Here is a 26405-nt window from a genome sequence, read left to right on the forward strand (position 1 = left end):
AATTTCAGATAAAAAATAATTGTTTATCTTTGAGTACAGAGGTCAGATCTTAGCTGCATAATAATAAAATAAACAAACATAATTATGGACCCACTACGCTCCATCAATAAAACTTAACGGTGTTAACAGAATTTAACAGAAATTACTATTACAAATACCAAAGCTGTACTAAAGTCTAAACATGAGACACCATTTAGCATATGACCTCCGTATCACACCTATATTATTGAAAAATAAATGATGCAATAAAGAAAACGCAATTGGGTTCATACGTGATACATGTTAAAATACACTCCAATTTTTTGACACGAACCTGAGCAGTCTCCGAGTTGCCAAAGTTACATAATACATCCATAGAATCGAAATCACATTATTACTTGAAAGCAGAATGGTAAATCACTTTACGAGTCTAAAATGAGGAATTGCAGAGTTTCCATCATGTCCCTTTTGCATATAATAGGCAATGTACTCACCAAACTTGATATTGTCCCTGTAAATTGGGGGATTGATTTCGGATACGAGCTCTTTTAGTGGCCCGAATGGTGTGAGCTTGTCCTCAAAACTGAAGAAACATGCAACTGATGTTCGGGGCTGCGCAACCCTTGTTGCCAGAACTCTATGCTCCACACTCTTGAACTTATCATTACTAGTGATCTGCATCATGTCGCCTATATTTGCTACCAAAGCTCCGAGTAGTGGAGGCACATCAACCCAAACATTTTGATGTAGCACTTGCAAGCCACCACTATTGTCCTGAACGAGCAAGGTGAGAAAGGGGATGTCCGAGTGCTTACTTGCACCTAATGTCAAATGGGGCTCCGGGCAAACTGGGTAATACTGGCACGATAATGTTGATGATTTGAAGCACCCTAGGCTTGAAAGGTAGTCACTGCTTAGGCCTAAAGCTTCAGACAATAATTCGGACAGCTTCTCTTGGAGCTTACTCAGGTGCTTATAATACTCCACAATTTCACATCTGTAAAACAGAAACTACATGCTTCAATTCAAATTACAATATTCGACGACACTTATTAGTACATTAATGCGTGTGATGCATAATTGTTTAACTAAAGTTTAGCTAACAAAATAGCAAAACGAACTTAAAGGCAGCCTGGCTATATTTTAGAGCTGAATAAATTTTAGAACCTGCAGACTTGAGGCAGCGATTGGAAGTTGCTTTCATCTTCTAGGAACTGGCAGTTGCATGATAACGTGTCCCTCCAATCCGCTGGAGTGGATGCCTTCAAGGCGCCATTGCTGAAGTAGATTACCTTCTTCGTATAATCGCGGGAGTACCAGTCTGCCTTGGCTTCATGGGGTTGCTCGTGGAAGCGTCGGACACTTTTCAGCACCGCCTCCATAACATCAAGTGGAACTCCATGGTTCACTATCTGAAAGAAGCCCCACGCTCCAGCTGCTTTGCTTATCTCACTGATGACTTGCTTTCGCCTTTCGGCGTTCTGATCAAGACCCCTGAGATCAATCGTCGGAACTCGAAGATCATGATCCTTGTTGATTTGATGCGACTCCTCTGGAGGGTGTACGAACATTCTTGGGATCTTGGTAACTCCAGAGTCGACAATTCCTTTGACACCAGCTTTGGTTTCGTCGAACTCTTTCACCATCTTCTCAGCCTCACTATGATCCACAGCTTCCATCTCGAATGATTTAGAGGTTAATTTCTGATGATCTATGTATGATTGAAATACAAACTTCCGCAACTTGTATGTCGAATAGAATAATGGATATAGGCTGTGTGAATAGCAAAGCTAGCAATGACTTGGAATAATGCATGTGTTCACTTATAGTCAGCAGAGGCGGCTTTACCAAGCTTGGGTTGGTATAATGATTTCAAAAAGGCTAATATTAATTAATGAGGCTACTCAACCCTGACAGATTATGCAGTGGACTAAACCTAAGCAAGGTTGGGTTAAGTGTAACAGAGATGGGGCCTAAATCATCTCCCACCATAAGGTAAAATTGGTAAAGTATAAGTGATATATGGCTTACCATTTTAACATATTCCTTAATATTTTTTTTGCCTTTTGTTTTTAAGCTCCCACCACAAGGTATAAATGGTAAGGTATACATAGAGTTTTTAGATGACAACGGCTATTATTTGAATTCTGATTGAAAAAACGGCTGTTATTTTTTTTGTCAATATCTATAACGGCTAGTTAACGGACATTTTTGAAAATTCTATATAAACACATATTCATCACATCAAGAGGTGATGATGATCTTCAGGAGTACTACATTCGGTGATTAGTGATTTTTTTTTTAAATTTTAATGTATTATTTAGTTATTTTACTTTTATGCATCAGTGTGTATGTTACTTTTTCCGAGCTCGGAGGTCATCCCCGAGAAGGTTTTGAAGAGGTCGTTAATTATCGTTTATAAATCATAAGTAATTATTATATATTAAAATAATTTAACTCGATCATATTCAATATTGTGCTCATATGAAAAAGCTCACTGCGAGGTTCGTGATGATACAATAGTTATTTGTAAAAAATAAAAATAAACATGGTATTTATGGAGAAAATTAATATGTAACTAAAATTAAAATGGATATAATTGGAATATTAGAAAAAGTATGAGGATAGATTGGGAAGAAAATGAAAAAATAATAAAAAAATATAACCCATTTACCTTACGGAATGGAATGCTATCCTAGGCTGCATGGAATCGGAAGCGGGGACGTGGAAGCGAAGCGTTTGGAAGCGCGGAATAAAATAATATATAATTAAAGATATTAACTTGTATATATAATATTACAAAAACAAAAAAATAGCAAATTCAAAGTCATTATCTGATTCATAGCAAATTCAATGTTATTGTTACACAACCAAATAAACTCAATAAAAATAAAGACAATACTACTTATACATCAACGACATCATCCTCATGAACATTCTCCTGAACATTATCAAACAAAACAGCCTCTAAAGTCGGTTCATTAAGAGAAAGATCCTCAAACTCAAGCATTCCAAGATTAGTTTCATCCAATGAATCAAATTGATCACCTCCAACATCCCACATGTGAAACGGACATTCCTTGTAAGAGTCACTACATCTAGATACAAAGCGAATATTTGTATGTATATATACCAAATCTTCTGCTCTTTCTAGAGTAATCTTGTTTCTTGTTGCCAAATGTATGAACTTGTAAGTACTCCAGTTCATTTCGCAACAAGAGGATGAAGATGGTTGCCCAAGCAAATCGCTTCCACATCACCTTGTTCGGCATTAATACTTGCAGCAGATGCAGAACCAGTGCTACTAGGTTGGTGGCTCATATTTCTATAGAAAAAAGAAAGAAAAAGAAACAACATCAACATAGACTAACATACAACCGGTACTACTTCTCATCATCTGTGGTCTTTCATTATTTTATTTAGGCTTGCACACATCATACCATTTTCTTTCATCTTTGTAAAATTATTAATTCTCGAAACATACAACAATATATATAAGCTTCACATTGTTCTTGATATAAAAACGATGTCTTCACAAGAATTATACACACAAGATTGGAACTGCTAATTTACATATTGGGTAATGGGTTTACATTACTTCAAACCCCGCAAACAACAGTATATTTGCAACAAAATAATACTCAATGCAGCAAACCCCCAGTCTATAGCATGTTCATGCATTCAGCATTAAAGTTAACTAAGCAAGCAATAGAAAACTCTCCTACTCAATTTAATCAAGCACACAAAGTCGATCATCATACTAAAAAGAAAAATTTGAGATCAGATTATGGGCAAAGGCACGTACCTTCACTTTGCCTTTTTGAAAATTTTGAAAGCTTTTGGTTCCCCTAAATAAAATATTGCATGCAAGAACTACCAGGCAAAATGCTTATAACAAAATCAAACCAAGTAACTTTGGAAGATCCTACAAGTTCCACCTTACAATATACAAAGCACTAATATATTATTGCCTTCACGAAGAACTATTAACCAATACATGAAACAGCTGGTGTTTACTGATGCATTTTGAATGCCTTCAAGAAAATGATCAGAATCCTCTATAGATGGAACCCTTTAACTATTAAATCCGATATTCATTCATGGCAGTTAAAAGAATAACATCTATTCTGCAGGCAGGTCCATGAGAAATTTGTAAAATCGCTATATTGGTTCTGTTTTAAGGGGGAAAAACTTTAAAAAGTCTCAACCTTAACACAGTAACAGAAAAAGAGAATCTCAAGTCTCAGCACTCTCATATTACCAAATATGAGGACCTAAGAGATCTTTGAAAAAAAAGAAAGGAAAGGGGAGATATTTTGGATTTGGACCATTGACCATTGTTCCTAATTTTCAATCAGGGGTAATTCAGACAAGGGTCTCATGTTGGCAAATATTTATAAAACAGGACCTGTTCTTTTACTCTATTATTGAAACATCAACAGTTTTCTGAGCATCGTTCTAGTTGTATGTAGAGAACAATTATTGCTTTAGAACATTACGATAGAAGTTTTTCCGCAGCCAATCTTAAGTACATCAGTAAGTCATGTAGTATGAATTCTTCAAAGATGGGCCATGTATGAAAGAATACTGTGTGGCATGCATACTACATGATTGCAGGCTAAAGAAAGAAATACTTCACAACCATAACAGATAACAAGGTCCTCAACTAAATTAAGTGACATCTGCAGTTGTCAATCAAAAAAGACGGTTTAAAACCAGTTGAAAACATATTTGAATAACCAGCGTCCATTTAGCATGAATTCTATAAAGTTGTAGTCAATACTATATATGAAAAACTGTGAGATGAGTAACAATCTGAAACCATCATAGAACGATAATGCATGGGCAGGAAACCAGAACTAGAATTGATACCTTTGACTCTTTGTTCATAAGAAGCTCGGTCACGCATCATTAAAGCTGCAGCCTCTCCATTTAAAGGGTCTGATGGATTGGGATACAGCAGAAGCTGTGGTAAGAATACTTCAAATACATTTACCAAATCTGGAAACACAAGTATATAAATGTCAGAAAAACAATGGCAACCTAAAAACTGGAGAGAAAATTGAACTTCAATTTAAGAAGAGGGGAGGGTGGAGGGAGGTAAGAGAGAAATTAGGTTTTAATTAATATTACAAAATTGCCCACGCTTTCTTCCGGCGTATTTGACGCTTCTAATTTGGAAGCTCGCGCTTCCATATCGCTTCCAAACCACCTTTTTCTCGGAATCGCGCTTCCGACCGCTTCCGCTTCGCTTCCACTTCTGAAGCGCGACTGCAGGCAAGCTTCCGTACTTCTTAGATGCTATCTATAACATTCTACTATTCACATAAGGAAAACAGTTTTGGCGGGACGAACTTAGTTTAGGGCTATATATACATGACTCATCATTTAGCCCACGGGGTCCCTAAATATATATACCGATCACATCTGCTAGTGTCGATCGACCGTATTTAGAACCCGAGTTATCAATTGCAGAAGTGTCCACTAATGTATCAGTCTTTATACTAGGTTTAAAATAAAACTATTGCATTATGAAGTGACTATATGAATGAAACTTCTCGGGATTAATCAACATCAGCCGATGTGATCTATACTTATATTTAGTGACTATGTAAAAATTTCATCCAATTCGGACCTTGTTTAACCGTCAGAATTTCCGGTAAACCGAAAACACCACTAATGTGCCCTAAGGGAGGACTCATTACAAAGATGCGAACGTCGAAATCCATTTGCATATCTGATATCTCCTGATTTTTATTACCTATCGTGCACGATCGCACTGAGGAAACCCATTTGGTAAAGCCCTGGTCAATGAGGTTTCAATACGTCAAAACGCCTCTTTTTGTTATTAACCGTAGGTACGAACGGTCAAACTATGTCCAAAACGGACGAAATTTTTACGGGGTCCCTAAATATATATACCGATCATATCTGCTGATGTCGATAAACCATATTTCGAACTGGAGTTTTCGATCGCATAAGTGTCCACTAATGTCTAATAACCTTTATATTAGGTTTAGAATAAAACTATCATATTATGAAGCGACTATATGAAGGAAAATTCTCGGGATCAATCAACACCAACTGATGTGATCGGTATATATATTTAGTGACCCTGTAAAAATTTCATGAAATTCAGACCTCTTTTAACCGTTGGAATTTCTGGTAAACCAAAAACACCACTAATTGCTCTAATGGAGGATCCATTACCAAGATGCGAATGCCAAAAATTGTTTACATATTTGAAATCACCTAATTTTTTCACCGATCGTGCGTGGTCGCGACGAGAAAACTCATTTGGTAAATCCCTGGTCAATGGGGTTTTATTATGTCAAAACATCTCTTTTTTTGTTAACCGTAGGTACGGAAGGTCAAACCATATTCAAAATGGACGAAAATTTTATAGAGTACCTAAATATATATATCGATCACATCTACTGATATCGATCGACAATATTTCGAAACTAGAATTTATTTGTGACTTTTCTAGAATGTTTTCTAATAATTCTTTTATTGTTCCAAACCCTTAAATAAGAGTATTATTTTTTTTTTCTAATACAACTCCGGCCCGTAAGACCCACTTTAGATGGGCGGATTTGAATCTTCATATTTATGAAAATACCCGACCTGGCCCGTCACTTATTTAAATATACTAAGGCCCAGCTCGACCCGTTGACAAGCCATATTCATATACTTAGGTGAAGTATTAAATAAGCCAAAAAAACCAAATCCGTATGGCTTCTACAGTAATTGATGCATAATACACATGCTTCAATACTCCCCATCAAGCTAATCAAGAGGATTAATTGATCCAAGCTTGTCTAAAATTTTCTGGAAATGTGCAGTAGTGAGAGACTTTGTGAATATATAAGCTAATTAATCTTTACTGGACACATACCTAGTAGCAAGCATTTGAGATTTAACTTGATGTTTGATATTGTGGCAATCAACTTTAATATGTTTAGTGCACTCATGGAATACTGGATTCGAAGCAATGTGCATTGCCGCTTGATTATCATTGAACAAAGAAATTGGAGAAGAAATGTGGACTCTTAGGTTAGCTAAGAGACCTTTGAGTCACACCAGTTCATACGTGGCAGAGGCCATGGCACAGTATTCAACTTTTGCACTTGATCTAGCAACCACACTCTACTTCTTACTTCTCTAAGTGACAAGATTTCCTCCCACAAATGTGCAAAAGCTAATAGTGCTTTTTCTATCTAATGAATTTCCGGCCAAATCTGCATCTACATAACCCAAAATATCACAATGGCCATTTTTTCTCAACAAAATTCCTCTTCCAACTGACCCTTTGAGATATTTGAGAATGCGCTTCACAATTTGAAGATGAACAAAAGTAGGTGCATGCATGAACTAACTAACAATGCTAACAACATATGATATATCAAGTCTGGTAATAGTAAAATAAATCAACTTATCAACCAGCCTCTGATACAAACGGTTATCCTCAATAACCTTCCCTTCATTATTAAGCTGCAACTTGCAATCAAGTGGAATTCTTGCATGTGTTACAATCCAACACATGACCTTCCGTTAAAATATCAAGAATGTATTTCTTTTTAAATAATCCTTTTGCTGAAGTAGCCCTCTCAATTCCAAGAAAGAACTTTCAAAGAGCCAAGATCTTTCATAGCAAATTTATTTATGAGAACTTGTTTTAAAGAATTAATCTCAGAAATATTGTCACATGTGATAGTCAAATCATCAACATAAATGAGCACCATCAACTTACCCTTGTCTCCATTTTTAACAAACAAATATGAGTTTGCATTACTTCTACAGAAATTTACTTATTCAAAGACTGAACTTAACTTAGCATACCAGGCCTTTGGGGATTATTTAAGACCATAAATTGCTTTATTTAGCTTGCACATCATATTTGGATCATTGGACCGCAAGTGCCCAGGAGGTAGCTTCATATATACTTCTTCTTGAAGTTCTCCATGCAAAAAGTATTTTTGACATCCATTTGGTGTAGAGACCAGCCTTGATTCACAGCAAGAGACAATAGAACTCTCATTGTATTCATCTTGGCAACTGGAGCAAATATCTATTTGTAATCAACTCCATAAGTCTGAGTGAATCCCCTAGCAACAAGTTTAGCCTTGTACCTCTCGACAGTGCCATCAAGGTTAAATTTTTTTTTAAAAATCCATCTACCACCAACAGCTTTCTTTACTTCTGGTAACTACACAATTTGCCAAGTACCATTATCATCCATAGCCTCCAATTCTTCTGCCATAGCTTGTTTTCAAACTACATGTTTGTTTGCTTCATCAAAACATTGTGGTTCAGTAACACTATCAATAGAACTTAGAAAAGCAACATGAGACTTGGAGACTTTTTGATAGCTAAGATATTCAGTCATGGGATAATTGGCTGGAAAACCAACATAATCTCTTAATCTTACATGTGGATTCCTATCTCGAATGGGATTTCTTCTTGGAAGTTGAGGCTGAACAACAACTGCAGGATTTTGAGGCCAATATTTTCTTCTAATGCATTAAATTAATCTGTTGTATTAAATTCTTGGTGATTTTGAACATCTGGTTTTGCAATCTCAACATCATTCATAGTAGTAGTAGGAGAAGACTGAGAACTCTCTTGAGCATAAGGAAATGGAAATGAGTCATCAAAAGACTCCCCCTAACCTTCTGCATCAACAATTTTCCTTGCAAACTAAGGAATGAACTCATTAAATTTCACATCCCTTGAAACAATTATTTTTCCAGTTGCAATGTTGTAGCATTTGTAACCCTTTTGAGTTGTTGAGTACCCAAAAATAATGCGTGTTGCTGCTCTTGGATCAAGTTTTCTCTTGTCATTAGTTTGAATCTGAACATAACAGACACAACCAAAAACTCTCAAATGCGAAAGATCTAATTTTCTGCCCTTTAGAACTTCAAGTGGAGATTTTGATTTTAAAACTCTGCTAGGCAAACTATTAATGAGATAAGTGGCAGTGAGAACTCATTGAGACCAATATTTCTTTGGATGACTGTCATGCTTCAGTATTGAACCGCTATAAGGCAGAAGGGCTGAACCAACTCAACCAAGTTCAGGAAACTGGTAAATTGCACCCGAAGCATGCAGTTCACCGTTCACCAAGGAGAACATCATTCATTATGTCCTCTTTATGCTCATTGTAATATGGGGTTCAAGGTTTACATATGTCATCCTCTTGTACACCGTAATCTTATTAATCAAGGCTTAAGGACAACCGTTTTACTCCCACTTCAATATATATGACCCAAGTCGTTCTGAAATATGAAATCAATGAAATGCAACTTGGCTATTTTGTTCATTAATTGGCTTCCATAGTTGTTGTGTATCCCATTTTAGAAGCCAATGAAATGAAAAAAGACATGTTACTTTTCAATTAGTATGAATATTTATATATGAAAAAAGTCGAGAAATGAATTAATTTTAATGTTGGTCTTTCGATATATATGACAAACCATATGTATTGAACGATCAAGTAGGATGATTATCATTTAAGAGCTGAAGTATTCCACACACTCTACAAATCTTCCACTACTAGCAAAAAGAGTTCTCACACTGATTTTAATCAGTGAGAATTGAAGGTATTTCACACGGATATCATTATCAGAAAGCTATTAGGTATGGTGCGCATACGAAATATCTATCGGTGTACTTTAGAGGAGGGGCTAATAGCTATTAGACACAGATCTTAAAGCCCGTGCAAATTATTGACGTGGACCCCATGAATATCCACGATCATACTCAATTTGTCCAACAGGTTTTCAGTGTGAATAAAATTTTTTATTCACACTGATATTTGTGTGTCATACTACAATACATAATGATATCAGTGTGAGTAGTTATAATAGATTTAAAAAAAATATCAATATTGGCCTATTATATATTACCATACTCATATATCTCTATCACTATTGAAACCCAATTTCTTATCCAAGAATAAAATCAATTTGAGGCTTTAAGGAAATGATTACCTTTTAATTATAATTTAGAGTAACAGTTACACATGGAAAATTTCACAATGACAAACAACAAATTCACAGAAATCTACCTCAAGAAATCTAATCTAAGTCATAAACTTGAAATACTGAAAAACATTCTTCAGAACCGTATAACACTTCCAGCTGGAGTAGCCTCATTCTCAAGTACCTGCAAAGTATGAGAACTCTAATTAGACCAATATTAGGACACATTATGAAGCTCAAATTCAGCAGAAACTGAGTAATGAAACTATAGGAATCCTATTCAAGTCTTTTTTAAAGTAATGAAACTGAATGTTGATAACTGGTCTTGAACAACTTCATTAGCTTGTTGTCCAGTGGTAAAAAAGGAAGCCTCCAACCCAATCTCTTGTTCCTCCTTCGGTGATGTCATAAATTGATACCTTCCTGACTTGGACTAGAATTCTAGTTCTTGAGATTATATATGAGAAGTATAACTTGGATACAGAATTTTGATAGTAGAATAACAGATAAGCAGACAAATGTGTGCTTGTGCAGACGGTCACCCTTGAATTTAACATTTACTATGAAATAATACACTACATATGCTATAATCAACTGAAAATTAGAAAAACAAATTACTGAAAAGGTGGGGACATTAGTATTTGAGGAAAAACAAACTCTCACCATGATATTCCCTTTAGTTATAGCATTTGCCATGTCTGTGAAGACCAAATTTCCCACTGAAACATTCAAACATAATAATTGTCATTTACAAGCAACAGAATCCCATACAATTCAGAATCAAAAGAAAAAAGCCATGAATGCAATGTAAATATATATATCAGTTTATGCAAGTGCATTATCTGTAAATGATATAATCAGTTCTAATCTTATGTAAGTTATAAACCTATTCACCAATATCTTATTCATAAGCCTTCTTCCAGTCATCTAGTACTTCAAATGTTTCTGCAATATTAAAAAAAGGGAAGTATGGAAATCGTCCATTCGACAATATTCAAAAAAGGAAGTATGGAAACTGCCCATTCGAATTAGCAATGACTATGTGATCTTTATCCGTTTTGTGAGTAATCATATGTCAAATCTAATCGAGAAACATAGTAAACTATGGAAACAATAATGTACTCTATTTGGTTTCTTCTATAAAAAATCGTGTTCCAGCCCCAATTAACTAAAGAAACAAATTTAACGATTCCTAAGTCCTAACTCATAATTTTTCAGTTTATGAATCCCCCACAGACACGAGATGGGTTTCGATCCGTTTATTAACCTTTGTTTTGGGTTTCGTCTGAATTGTTGAATCGACCCAATTAGGAACTGAATTTCATGGTTTTGGCTTCAAGGTTAGGAGCTGAATTTAGGAGCTTGAAGCATTTCCGCTAGACTGATTTATGAGGGTAAGAAACTGTATTCCTTGAGATTGCGTTTGGTTGAATCGCTGATGATCGAATCGCACTGACTGGGCTCGATTTCGTGTGAGAATTCGACGAGGTGGTATGTCTTCCTTTCTTAATTTGATGGCTCATCCTATGAATTCAATCTTCAGTTCTTCACCCTTGTTATTGCGTAAATGAGACCTTTCTCTAGAATTTTGGCTTGTTCTTTTTTGTTTCTGTTTTGGATTATGAGTTAGGATTCCTAACTCCCGATAGTCGAGAGAGCAGATCTTAGATACATGCGACGCAATTGAATGTTATTTGGGTCTGGGGGTTGAATTTGCTATCGTACTCGGAGCCCTATTCCTGAGATCCGGATCTACCGATCATAACTGGAATTTGGGATCGGCATCAGGTGATCTTCAACGAAAGAAAAAATCTCTCTTTCTTATGGTCTTTACCGAAAAAATACCAGCGCGCGGCTGTTTTAATTTTATGCCAAAATGATTGTATGTATTTTTATATAACACTAATTTTTGTATGTATTCTTATAACACACTGATTTTTGTGTGTATTTTTATTATAACACACATTGATTTTTATTTGTATTCTTATCACACACTGATTTTTTTGTGTATTGTTAGTCTAGAGATTATGTGTGGACCCACGTATACTCATTTCACACAGTTAATTGTGTTAGTTTGTATCTCAATTGAGTAATAAAATCAGTGTGAAGATTTTTTTGCTAGTCTTGTTCGTTGCTATAATAATTCACAAAGGTGAAACCCATTAGGAAAAATCTATAATACAGCGTTGCATATAATGTAGCGTGAGTAGTGTCTATGAACAGTAGTGAACAGTACTTATGCACAGTAACATGAAAAATGTAAAAACTAGATAGTAAAATTTTATTACTACTCTTATTTTAAACTTATTTTGTTTTTCCTAGGAATTAGCCTTCAACATGCCAATATTACCTAAATGACCTCTTTGTCTAAACGGTTATTTTTGGCGGAATCACTGCTGTCATAGAAAGCAAAACTGGGTTCTAATAGAGCATAATAAACACATATGAAATAAAATTAACTACTCATATGCAGCGCTAGAAAAATCTAAGTAAAAATAAATATTTTTTTTTGCGACGGATTTTAGGGCACCAGATAGAGTTTATTTATTCAACATAACTACAAATATAAAACTCAGAGCCTTCCTCTTAGGTAAACAGTTACAGTTGTTTAGCTATTCATATTTAAAATACAAACTTACTTGAAAAATGCACTCCACACCGGATTTATACAGCAGAAAGATTTTACACAACTATAACACACTCACATTCACGCTCAAACTATCTATTTCTTTTATTTTTAGAACCTTTAGTAGAACGACACTCTTTGAATCTTATACTATAGTCTTCTTATTTTTTTCTTCCTCTCAACTTCTGCCTTCCCAAAGAAGTTCATTCTCCTTATATAGAGCTCAGACTTCAAGCTTCAGGCCAAACTTCGACAAAGAATCTTCTTCTTTTTAAAAGCTAGTTGTCCTTATGCGTCGGCAAACTATTTCACAAAAGCAGAAAGAGACGTTTTTATTGTTTGGATGTGTCGGCAGCTTCTCGTTCTTTGTTTGGATGCGTCGGCATCTCACTTTTCCATCATGTTTATGATATTGTAATATTCTTCATCTGCACAGTCATAATCTACCAAAGAATCTTGGCCTTCGTGGTCACTTTCTTGCTCTATGTCTTCTTTTTCATCCAGATCTGAGTCGTAGGGAAAAGGATAAGGAATCATGTATCCTTTTTCTTTATCTACCTTTTTTGGCCATGTAGTTGTCTCTGGAGTTCCATCTATTTCGTTTCTCATAATGGCAGAGAAGAAATCACAGGCATCTGGTAGAGGATGATTGTAGCATGTGACGATGATTTTTTCTCCGCTGGCTAAAAGACTGGACTCATAATCTCTTCGAACCATGTTTTTGATGCACATTATGGCCATGGCTTTCATCCATGGAATGCTATTGTTGGGATTGCCATTTTTCTCTGAACTTTCTGAACTCTTGATCGGTCCCTAAATAATTCTCACATAATGATATGGAGAAATGTAGCTTCTGCGTTCATCCACCACTTCCCATTCCGGAGGGGTAGAAATGAATTTTAGTCTCAAGATGCATCCATCATGACGAATGTTCCTCACTACCTGAGTTATGATATCTAGAAGACTTTCTAGGTCCTTGTTTGACTTAGTTCAAAGATTGTGCACAAAACCATTCTCAATGAGCCATAGCTTTTGCTTCTGAGGGTGTTCGGCTTGAACATTTACAAGATATCTCCCATAATATGGGCCATAAACTATTGCTAAAGTTGAAGGCAGCATTTTACCATCTCCGATTTTATAGTGAAATTCCCACCAGGCTAATTCCTTTTGGGCTGAAATAGGGACTCACGCGCTTTCAGGACCTTCTACATACTTGATCATTGCACCTCCTTCATTCGAATTTTTTTTTCTTTTTTTTTTCTTTTGCATGGACTCCATACAATTCCTCTATCAAGGCATTGAGACTTTTCAACAGATGTTCTTCGTCTTCCTCATAGAAAGCATGTAGAACATTATCCATAACAATCTTATGCTTGAAAGCCAATAGCTTCTCCGTCTTGAATACTGGTTCTTTGAATATCTTCGAAGGAGAGCCATGAAAATTTTTCTTACCAGTGACTTCAACCCTTTTTCCCTTAAAAGGGGTCATTCTGTTTTTTGGCAAAGCAGCAGCCTTCAACGGATGTTCATTCATAGTTCTTAAGAAGACTAAGATGTCGTCTATATAAACTATGCAGAAGTCTGAATAGGGCTTAAAAATGTTGTTCATCTTCCTTTGGAAAATAGAAGGAGCTTGCTTGAGACCAAATGGCATAACTAGCCATTCGTAATGCCCTTGTGGTGTTCCAAAAGCCGTCAGGGCTATGGAATCCGGGTGCATTTTTACTTGCCAAAATCCTGATTTAGCATCAAACTTGGAGAAAATTTTTGCTCCTTTGAGACTAGGTCTGGGCAAAAAGCCCGAAGAAGAAAAAAAACCCGGACCGGACCGACGGGCCCGTCTGGGTGGGCCGGGCTTTTTTCCGGGCTCATATGTTGTCATGTGATAAACGGGCCGGGCTTTGTTATATCCGGGCCGGTCCCAGGCCTTCAAATCTTTAAACAAAAAAAAACCCGGGACATTAGGTGTTATTATGTAATTGGCTTTCATAAGTGATCCTAAACTTATAGAATATATACAATGACACTGGAACATAACCAAATATCTCTAAACTTAACTAATTCCAATTCCATGATTCTCATTGTCGTCGCCTCGCACAGCCGATTCGCCGCCAACCAGCCAAAAATAGAGTTAGGCCCGGAAAACCGGGCGGGCTCGGCCCGGATGTTACCGGTCCGGGTTTTACCCGGGTCCTGATTTTTTAAGAACAAAGCCTGGCCCATCACACTACAACCGGGCCGGGCCCGAGCCCTGAAAAAAAAAGCCCGGGCCGAACCCGCGCCCAGCCCTATTTGACGATTTATAAGGACCCTCACTTAAGCTATCTGATAACTATTTTTTACGGTCTTTTTATTAACATCTCTGTAATCAATGACCATTTTAGCTTTTCCCCTAACTTGTTCCGCATAGTTTCTTACTAGAAAAGCTGTAGCATGATGCGGACTGTTTGAAGGTCTGATTAACCTTTTCTCAAGTAGTTCCTGAATCTGACTTTCCATCTCTTTCATATCTTCTTCCCTATAATGAGGGATGGCTTTGACATGACATATGGCGTTGGCATCATGCATCTTAAGCGGGCAATATACTGGATCTTTATCCCAATATAGTTGAGGATCTTCACTGATTACTGGTTTTAACAAATTCTCTATTTCCACCATAATTGGCACCCTCTTTTGCTCAACTTTATTAGCATATACCTTCATGTTATGCTCTCTGATATATTCCTCTTCTCCATCTGAGCATTCTATTTCTAGTGAATCTGAATCAGATTCATTTTCAAGAAGATTGAACGCTTCTCCTAGCTCAGAGTCTTCTGAGTCCATATTTGACACTATCTCACTGTGATTTTTTATATGATATTTTAGCAACAAAATGGGTTCCAAAATGGACTTATAATCACCACTCTTTGCTGACGACCTCTGATATTAATCAGTAAATCCTTTTCCGGTGACACTTACTGCTTCTGCAAGACGAGATTCCCAGAAAAACTTACGGTTCTTCTCAAACCCGATCATTTGTGGATTTTGAATCACAGTTTGTTGGAGAAGGAAATCATTTCCTATCAACACATCAGCTCCTTGGCTTTCACATTGCCAGATAATCTTGCATATAAAGTTTCCGCCACCTAGGGAAATGTTAACATTTCACGCCATAGTGTTCATGATGATATCATGTTCTCCCATAGCGACTCTCGTGACTGCTCGTGGAGCTTTTTCCCAATAGTCGTCTGGGATGGTATATCTCTTGGCAAGTGTATATCCTGAGCCACTGTCGACGAATGCATGCAGGTGATATTTCTTGTATTTGGGAAACTTTAGTCCTATGGTAATGTAGTTGCTAAATCTACTAGTCTGAACTTGCTTGACATGTTCTTCCTTTTTTCCTTCGGTTAGCAACTCCATGAAATGGTTAATCCTTTCAATGATAGGTTCTCTGGTGAGATGATGGTTTTTGCTAGAATGATCTTCTATCCCTTGTTGGTATTAACAGATTCTGTTAATTCTTTCTTCTGACTTAATGAAGTTACTACCTTTACCCTTCTCAGGTCTTCTTCGAGCTTTGCTTTTGTTAATTCTTCCTTTTGTTCTATTGAATCATATAACTCTGTGTATTCTTATTCTATAAGAATATGAGCTTATTTTTCTCCTGTTCTTCTCCTTAATTCTGCTACAAAGCATTCCTGATGATACGTTTCTCCTGTGCTTTCACAATACATTGGAATCAGTTCATTTTCTGCGAGCTTACAGAAATCATAAGTGAATTTTCCTGGATTGGGATAGAAACCACTGATAATATCAGGGGTATCTTGTTTCCAATTGAGAAACTGCAACACAAAGATAGGACGATATCTTTTACTGCTATCTTCTTCTTCTTCTGTACTTTCGGAAGAGGCTTCTTCGAACTCATCTCCTGATGGGTACTCAAGAGAATATATAGAATCATTCTCTTCATCAGAATATACTATTTCGAATCCTTTTAAGTTTGTATACTCAATTGCTTCTTCATATTCTTCAATTAGAGCTCTTGATGTTCTTTTATCTTTTTTTGGACACTCATTTGCATAATGTCCTTCTATTTGCACAACCAACATCTGCATTTCTTAACATATCTTGTAGAACCAGGATTGGTTTTCTTTCTCTTGAAAAATCTTTTTCGAGAATCAAATTTTCCTTTTCCATCTTTAGATATTCTTTTGAAGCTTTTTAAAAAATTGTACTTCTTGTTTGAGGAAAACGTTTTCTTTCCACCTTTGTTGTTCGAGAACTTCTTTTTGTATTTTCTTTCAGTGTGACATCCCCACTGCGTAAGAGTCTCCAATATCTTGGGACACATGTTTTCTACTCCTCTGAGTTGTTTCTTCGCAGTTTTAGATTTCCTGTTCTCTACCCATTGCCTTCTTAGGAGATCCCTAACTCTTTCTGCAATCCCTCCGACTGTAAAAAATGTTAAGGGATTTTCTTCTATCGACTGTGCTACTGCATCGTTCCAATGTTCTGGTAGTTTTCTGTAATAGGTTCTTACCAGATCTTCGTTATCTATGTCTCCGATCGTGCAATAGTAATTCTGGAACTCATTGGTATACTCCTCAAAGTATCTCATGTTGAAGATACTTAATTTTTGAATGTTTACCTTGGCCCTTTCCTTTGCCTGCTCACTATGTCCCGTTATATCTCCGCAAAATTGTGCATATATCGGACATGCAAAATCAAGTGGGTTGTTGGTTTGGGCCAACTTGGTCTCCCAATCAGGCCACTGGGTGCTCCTCTTGAAGGATTGATACCACTTTTGGACAATTCCAGTCAGTGTTGACTCGTAATAGGCATGTGCTTTAGAGTATTCATATTTTGATAATATCAAGGCTTGAGTTAATCTCAAGCTAGCCACCTAGTTGTTAATGACTTTTCTTTTGTCTCCAACTTGGTCTAGATCGAGATATACTCCTATTTTGGATACCGACTGTCCCCACTTTGGTTCAGTAGGAATGAACTTTTGAGAACTCATTTCTCCAGGTTTTCCCGTTGGGGCTATTAATCCCTTAGGAAGTTTAATTTTATTTTCTCTAATGATCTTAGTAGGGTAGTTTGTGATATTCTGAACTACTGTACTTCCTTGAGGGGGATTTGCAGTATTCATATTTTTTGTATCCATGTTAGAGGATTCACCAGATTCTGGTTTAGCCTCTTGATATGGAAGAATCTTCCTTCTTGGTTTTCTTCTTATCTCGAGCTGTGAGATCTTTTGCAAGATTTCTTCTAATTCTTCTGTTGACTCACACCTTTCTGCCTTTGCATATAGATCCTTGAGTTTTTCAGCCTTAAGCATCCTCATTGGTCTCTTTGTATCTTCTTCCTCGAATGATTCTTCAAGGCATGTAGATGACTTTGTTCCCGAAGTGCTTCCCTCTTCATAACTGGCAAACGAATTTCTATGGAATTGCAGGCTTATTTTTCCTCCCATGTCTTCATAGATTGATGCTTTAGTATTCTCAATTTGCTTGACTGGAGGAGTCAGATTCCATTCTCGTGGAAATGTCACCTCATTCCATTTTGTAATATGTTTCTGCTCGGTATGATTTCTTGGATTGGTGAGGATGGATGTAGTGATTCCGGGACTATTAAGGAATTTAGTGTTTGGGGCTACATTTGAGCTCATGAGCTTATAATAGATGCGGTAATCTATGGCAAGCTCCATCATTCCTTTTTTCATAGAAATCCCGTCTGTCTTGATTCTCAACCTGAGACAGTGTGGTGCATCTCTAAGGTGCGTAGTGAAGTTTGGAAAAACATTGAAATAGGCAACCTGATTATATAGAGAGGCTTCTATCGTTCCTAACAGGCTTTTCTTGAAGTCTGTTATCCTATCATCTTGCATGAGACATAAGACAGAGCAATCGATTCCATCTCTGGCTAGAAGTTTTATTCCGACTTGAACCGCTCCAATGTGCATGTATGAATAACTTCTTCGAATTGCTTCACTTACTTCTTTCTGAGTTATCAATCTTATGTCAGTTTCTTCGCCGGTTGCCGGAATGGTTAGTTCAAGAATCTTGAACCTGTGAGAATCAAGAAGGAAAGATCCTCTCTTATAAATTTCACTGAGTCTGAATTTAGGAACTGTGGCCTCCCGTACACTTGACTCTATTTCATTATACTCAAATTTCTTGAGCATTGATAAGTTGTACAGGAATTGTGCTCCTTTTGCTGAATACTCTGCTTAACATTTTCATGTTCCTTTTCTCAGTGAAACTAGGGGATTTCCAGGTAAGAAGTTTAGGTTCACTAAACTTAAAGTTGCTTTCTTCTCCTGGGTAGGAAGGTAAGATCACCTTGCTAGCTACATTTCGAGCTAGTTGTTCTTCATCGATTTTCTCTGTTCCAGCTTCAGCTTTCATTTTTTCTATGTTTTTTTGTAAATGAGAGAGTTTAAGATTTAACTCTCTGAATTGTTCCTCCATCTCCATACCTATTTCTTGAAGATATGTAATATTATAATTTTGCTGATGAATTATTGCTTTCAGGTTTTCAGCAAGGGCTTCTGAAGTAGGAAGATATAAGCTTTTTGCTTCTTTATCTCTCTCCCTGACTTTTACCTCAACCCTTTGATTCATCCTATTCGGACGATAAGGGCTTCTAACTACTTCTTCAGAATTTCTTGGATTTTTCTTAGTTCAACTGCTTGCTCTTGAATGTTATTAGTAAGGGTTTCTGTTCTTACTAACTTCTTTTCTATGTCTAGCAGATATTGCTTTTCTTTGAGGTAGTCAAGTTTTACTTCAAGCCTTCCAATTCTGGTGATTACTTCTTCATTGATTGATCTTGAGATGAAATCTCTCAAGTTGTTCAAGCAGCTTTTCTACAGCCTTGTTGCTAGATAAATGGTTTAGGAATTCTATCAAACTTGGCCGAGTTGGATCAAGTTCTTCAACTCCTATCTCTCGTTGAAGATGAGAGAATTCGTCATAGAGTGTATTCAATATTCTGCAGACATACTCTATCGAGTATTGATCTTCTTGGATATGTCTTGAATGAAAACACTTTTTCCACTTATCAGAATTTTTTGTAATACAAAATGCCTGATAATTTTTTGGTTTGGATTCCCTCTTGTTAGTTGAGAGAAGCCAACTTTGTGGCATAAGGCTTTTAGCCTACCTGCTTTTGAGCTAAGTAGGGTCTGATACCAGCTACGGCGGGTCTAACCGATGCTCAAAAAATCAAAGGGTTTTTGATCTTTTTCGAAGACTTCTCGAAAAACTTTAATATTTTCTTCAAATTCGTAAATTCTACGTTGAATTCTATATATAATATCCCAATATTTTTTTGTATTTCTAGGAAGGTTATTTCTATATTTGATTAACTTTTTATATTGTTCTTTTTCTTCTTGAAGTTCTTTCTGGGAAATTTTAGCAAACGCTAATAATTCAAGTCTAGAGGCTATTGCAATTGCTATAATGATAAAAAGATAACTGTTTACCTTCGAGTATAGGATGAATTTATATATTTGTAGTACGTAAATAAACAAACTCACAAATCAAGGCCCACCATGCTCCGTCAATTTTTTTTACCTAAATAGTACCTAGGGTAAAAAAAATGTGAACAGTACCCGCTGCATATGGTACAGCGCTGCACAGTAACCGAATCCAACTGCATACTTCTGAAACTTTAAACACCTTGAGCAGCATTTTCATGACAGCTCAGCTTTTACTTCCTGATACATTAATTTTTAAGTGAATAGGCATATAACCTCCGTACCACCCCCATATTATTGAAAAATAAATGATGCAATAAAGAAAACGCAATTGGGTTCATACATGATACATGTTAACCCAAAGGTAACACTCCAATTTTTGACACGAACCTGAGCAGTCTCCAAATTGCCAAAGTTACAGAATACATGCATCCATAGAATCGAAATCACATTATTACTTGAAAGCAGAATGGTAAATCACTTTACGAGTCTAAAATGAGGAATTGCAGAGTTTCCATCAGGTCTCTTTTGCATATAATAGGCAATGTACTCAACAAACCTCATATTGTCCCTGTATATTGGGGAATGTATCGGAGATACGAGCTCCTTTAGTGGCCCGAATGGTGTGAGCTTGTCCTCAAAACTGAAGAAACATGCAACTGATGTTCGGGCCTGCGCAACCCTTGTTGCCAGAACTCTATGCTCCACACTCTTGAATTTATCATTACTAGTGATCTGCATCATGTCGCCTATATTTGCTACCAAAGCTCCGAGTAGTGGAGGCACATCAACCCAAACATTTTGATGTAGCACTTGCAAGCCACCACTATTGTCCTGAACGAGCAAGGTGAGAAAGGTAGTCACTTTACCAATAGAAGTTGCTTTCATCTTCTAGGAACTGGCAGTTGCATGATAACGTGTCCCTCCAATCCGCTGGAGTGAATTCCTTCGAGGCGCCATTGCTGAAGTAGATTACCTTCTTCGTATAATCGCGGGAGTACCCGTCTGCCTTGGCTTCATGGGGTTGCTCGTGGAAGCGTCGGACACTTTTCAGCACCTCCTCCATAACATCAAGTGGAACTCCATGGTTCACTATCTGAAAGAAGCCCCACGCTCCAGCTGCTTTGCTTATCTCACTGATGACTTGCTTTCGCCTTTCGGTGTTCTGATCAAGACCCCTGAGATCAATCGTCGGAACTCGAAGATCATGATCCTTGTTGATTTGATGCGACTCCTCTGGAGGGTGTACGAACATTCTTGGGATCTTGGTAACTCCAGAGTCGACAATTCCTTTGACACCAGCTTTGGTTTCGTCGAACTCTTTCACCATCTTCTCAGCCTCACCATGATCCAAAGCTTCCATCTCGATTGATTTAGAGGTTAGTTTCATGATCTAGGAAATATTGACACGACATTGTAAGGACTACAAACTGCAATAAAAAAAGGAAATTCTGCAGTAATTGTGTGTAAGAAACTCATTTATGGATTTGATAGTTGATAACATTGCACTCATAGTGATCAAGTAAAGCTTTAAGCAATAACTATGGCTGAAATCAAAGAGAGAAAAGAAAGAGAAAACCTGGAGAAGTTTCTCTGTAATTGATGAAAAGAATTCAGCGTATTTAATACCAAGCAACAGATCAGTATTTATAGTAGGACAAACCCTTACTGTTTATTACATTACTAAAATAAAAGGCAAATGCAACAAATAAAAACTAAGATAATATCCAACTCAACAGCACAAAAACTGCATAAATATTTGACTGGTCAACACTCTCCCTCAATTTCAACATTGGTAACAAGGCTAAGATTGTTGCAATGAGCTCTGAAAACTGGACTATGTAAACGCTTGGTTAGCACATCTGCAGTTTGCTGATCTGTAGGCACATACTGAAGAAGCAAATCTTGCTTTTGAACCCTCTCTCTCACAAAGTGGAAATCATTATCAAGGTGTTTAATCTGAGAGTGAAAGACTGGATTAGCACAAAGAGCAAGGGCTGAAAGATTGTCACATTTTAGGAGAGGAGGAGAAAGGACACAAACATGAAGATCACACAAATGTGGCCTATCCAAAAAATCTCACCAGCTGTATTAGCAAGAACCCTATACTCAGCTTCTGTTGAGTTTCTAGAAACTGAACCCTGCTTTTTAGATTGCCACGAAATTGGACAACTCCCAAAATAAACAATAAAACCCGTAGTAGATCTTCTATGGTTGATTTCTCCAGCCCAGTCAGCATCACAAAAAGCATTGATATAACAAGCACTATTGCCATACTTATAAAACAAACCAAAAGACAAAGAACCTTGAATGTATCTGAGAATTCTCTTCACTACAACATAATGTATATCAGTGTGAGAATTCTCTTCACTACAGCATAATGTATATCAGTGGGAGATGCCATGAATTGACACGCTGTGTAAACTGCATAAGCAATGTCAGGTCTTGTAAAAGTCAAATACTGAAGTGCACCAACTATGCTTCTATAATGTGCAGGATTAGCAAGAGGAGTACCATCAGACTTGAGCATTTGAACATGAGGAAGGCAGGGAGTTTTACACTCTTTACAACTATCCAAACTAGCTCTAGCAATAAGATATTTGGCATATTTTTCTTGTGACATAAAAATACCAGACTTTTTATATTAAACATTGATTCCCAAAAGGTAAGATGAAGGACCTAAATCCTTCATGTCAAATATTGAACTTAGCTCTGCAATGACTTCATTAATTCCACACTGATCTGAACCAGTAACAATTATGTCATCAACATATAAAAGCAACACTACAATTCCTTTGTTTGACTTTCTGATGAATAAGCTTGGATCTAAGTGAGAGAAACAAAAACCAAGAGCTAGAAGAAAATAAGTAAATTTTGTATTCCATGCTCTAGGAGCTTGTTTGAGACCATAAAGAGATTTCTTCGAAAGACAAATATGATTAGGATATTTAGGATCAACATATCCTTGAGGCTGTTGCATATATACCTCCTCCTTGAGATCACCATGAAGAAAAACATTCTTCACATCTAGTTGTCTAAGATCCCACTTGTTCATGGCTGTAAGAGCAAGAATGATTCTTACAGTACTATGCTTAACTACAAGATTGAAAGTTTCCTCATAGTCAAGCCCTTTCTCTTGACTGTAGCCTTGAGCAACCAGCCGTGCCTTGTATCTAGAAATTGTACCATCTCAGTTCTTCTTTATCTTGTATATCCACTTAGTACCTACTATATTCTTGCCTTCAAGGAAGGGAACAAGCTCCCATGTTCCTTGCTTTCTCAAAGCATCAATCTCCTCATCCATAGCTTTATCTCATTCAGGAACACCAACTGCTCTCTTGAAAAACTTTGATTCAATTTGATCAGACACTTTTGTGACAGCAGTAAATCCACTAAAATAAGCTAACTCATCAAGCATATTATTCTGCACAATAGCATAAAAGGCACAGTAGTCTGTAAAACTCTTCTTCTTCACAATTTCATTTTTAGCTCGAGTTAGCATAGAGTGGTTGTTATAAGCTTGAGCATGATCATCTACAAACATTAGTTCAAGAGGCAGACCATTTTCTACATTATGAACATTCTCATCAGCAACATTTACTGCATCTGCATTTACATCACCATTTTCACCAACTAAATTCACATCAATAGCATCAGTAGTCATTTCAGCATTTTCAACATTACTGTCAATATTATTATTTTCACTTGCTACATCATTTTCATAATTTTCAGTTCCAGCACCATGTCTACTGACATTACCAACTATTATTTTCACCATCATCTGCTCCAATAACACCATTAATAGTAACACCCGCTCCACTAGCACATTGATTTTCTTTATTTCCAATATTATCCCTCCCTTCAGCCGTAGTAATGAAAGAACTAGTAGGCTGACAAAAAGGAGACAAGACTTGCAGCTGTGCAGGACTGAGACTAGAAAGCAAATTACTAGTTCAAGAAGCAGATTCCGACTGAGAAGTAGAGGAAGGAACAGTAGAGGAAATCGAATGATATGGAAACACAGACTCATCATGAACAACATGCCTACACATTCTCAATTTATTTTGAACATGTCATAGCAGAACACACCTTTATAACCAAGAGCATAGCCTAGAAAGACACATTGAGTAGATCTAGGCTCTAATTTATCCTTAGCATAAGGTCTAAGGTAAGGATAGCAAGCTAAACTAAAAATTCTCAAAGAGCTCACATTAGGAATCTTCCCAAAGAACTGGAAGAAAGGAGACTGCATATGAAGATTCTTGCATGGCATCTTATTAATCATAAAAGTAGCATGAGCTATAGCATGAAATCAAAATAGTTTTGGAATTTTAGCTGCAATCATAAGAGTAATGCAAGTAACACAATGTGCCTATTTTTTCCTCTCGGCAATGTCATTCTGTTGAGGAGTATAAGGGCAAGTAATCAAGTGTAAGATTCCCTTACTATCCAAAAAATTACCAAAAGTCTTACTGTTGTATTCACCTCCACCACCAGTCTGCAAGGACTTAATAGACAAATGAAACTGAGTCTAAACAAAATTGTAGAACTTCACAAATGTAGGAAAGCAATTTGATTTATTAACAAGAGGAAAGATCCATACAAATCTTGAAAATTCATCTATGAAAGTCACATAGTACTTATAACATTCAATACACAAGCATGAAGCAGGACCCCATACATCTGAATGCACTTTTTAGAGAGGAGAAACTGACTTTGACAAAGACTCAGAAAATGGAAGTTTGTGCATCTTTCCCGACAAACATGAAACACACATGTGCACTGACTCAACACCGGTAGACTTAATATTTGACAAAGATAGCATTCTAGCTACAACCTCTGAAGAAGGATGACCAAGTCATCGATGCCACAAAGATGACTTGACAGCTGATCCAACAAAAGCTTTAGGATTTGTCTCACAACTTAACTTTATTTTGGAGGACTGGAACAGAAAGTGACCTTCAGCATTGCTCTTTCCCTGATAGAGAATTTCCCATGACTTTTTGTCCTGCACACATATATCAATATCATCCATAACCACAAAACATTAATTATCCTTGCATAACTTGTTAAATGATAGCAAGTTCACAGCTAGGCTATGAACATGTAGCACATTTTCAAAGTGGCTAGGAGAGGAAATTTTAGAAGAGCCTATATGATTTAAAGATAGACCATCACCATTACCAATGGTTATGGAGTTGCTTGACTCATAAGGTTGAGCAATAGCCAAGTTCCTGATGTAAGAGGTCATATGATGGGTGGCACCAGTGTCTCCAGTCCATATATCATTGCTTAGACCAATGAAGAAGCACCATTAGAGTGTGTTGTCATGGCAGTGAGAGTAGCAAGAGGAGCACTGCCTTGATAGGCATAGTTGCTTCTTTTAGAGCAGTCAAGTAGGGGTGGAATTCGGTCCAAACGGTTCGGTTTTGGGCTCAAACCGGAAACCGAACTGAAATTTCGAAATTCGGTTCGGTTCGCGGTTCTCCGATAGACCAAACTGAAAACTGAACCAACCAAATCGGTTCGGTTTTATTGGTTTTTTTTTTTTGCAAAAATAAAATTTGAATTTTTGTTTTAAAAAAAAAACGGACTGAATCTAGGTCTCGTCAACGAGCCTTGCGGGCTTGTATAGGAAAAAAATATAATACTCTAATTTAAGGGTTTTAAACAATAAAAGAATTATTATAAAACATTTTTAAAAAAGTCACAAATAAATTCTAGTTTCGAAATATTGTCGATCGACACCAATAGATGTGATCGATATATATATATATTTAGGGACCATGTAAAAATTCATCCATTTTGAATATGGTTTGACCGTCTGTACTAACGGTCAACCAAAAAAGATGCGTTTTCACATAATAAAACCCTATTGACCGAGGCTTTGCCAAATGAGTTTTCTCGTTGCGACCACACACGATCGATGACAAAAATTATGTGATTTTAAATATGTAAACAGTTTTGATAATGGGTCCCCCCTTAGGGCATATTAGTGTTGTTTTTAGTTTACCGGAAATTCTGACGGTTAAACAAGGTCCGAATTGGATGAAATTTTAAAATGATCACTAAATATATATACTGATCACATCGGATGATGTCGATCAATTTCGAGAAGTTTCATTCATATAGTCGTTTCATAATGTGATAGTTTTATTATAAACCTAATATAAAGGTTATGATACATATATGGGCATGCATATATATACATAGATGATTATATATACATATATAACACTACAAAAGAGAAACATATAATTATATATGATATAAACCTAAAATCACATTAATCAAATTAAATATTTGGTAAGATAAACGTAAAACAACATTATTTTATGAATAGTTTGTT

At 36.6% G+C, this 26405-nt stretch overlaps 1 protein-coding gene across 2 annotated transcripts; it reads right to left on the reverse strand.

Moving 5' to 3' along the window:
* Positions 1-356: 356 nt before the first annotated feature.
* LOC126785176 (1-aminocyclopropane-1-carboxylate oxidase homolog 1-like) lies at positions 357-22405 on the reverse strand. Of its 2 annotated transcripts, XM_050510788.1 has the most exons (3): positions 21033-22405; positions 1147-1271; positions 357-976 (listed from the first exon to the last, which is right to left on the reverse strand). In XM_050510788.1, exons 1-3 carry the CDS (start codon positions 21444-21446, stop codon positions 397-399), a joined length of 1119 nt encoding a protein of 372 aa, XP_050366745.1. In that variant the 5' UTR covers positions 21447-22405; the 3' UTR covers positions 357-396. The 2 variants fall into 2 exon arrangements, with proteins under 2 accessions (XP_050366745.1, XP_050366746.1); XM_050510789.1 differs by lacking the exon at positions 21033-22405 and having other exon boundaries at positions 1147-1756.
* Positions 22406-26405: the final 4000 nt, after the last annotated feature.

The sequence above is a fragment of the Argentina anserina genome, chromosome 2 (assembly GCF_933775445.1).
Source record: "Argentina anserina chromosome 2, drPotAnse1.1, whole genome shotgun sequence".
NCBI classification, from domain to species: Eukaryota; Viridiplantae; Streptophyta; class Magnoliopsida; order Rosales; family Rosaceae; genus Argentina; species Argentina anserina.

Excerpts from the sequence above, each read along its gene's own strand:
- LOC126785176 (XM_050510788.1), bottom strand. The coding sequence starts at position 21,446 with ATGAAACTAACCTCTAAATCAATCGAGATGGAAGCTTTGGATCATGGT. Across the intron at positions 1,272-21,032 it reads CCCGCGATTATACGAAGAAG|GTAATCTACTTCAGCAATGG; the intron begins GTAATCTACTTC and ends TATACGAAGAAG. Across the intron at positions 977-1,146 it reads TCGCTGCCTCAAGTCTGCAG|ATGTGAAATTGTGGAGTATT; the intron begins GTTCTAAAATTT and ends TCTGTTTTACAG.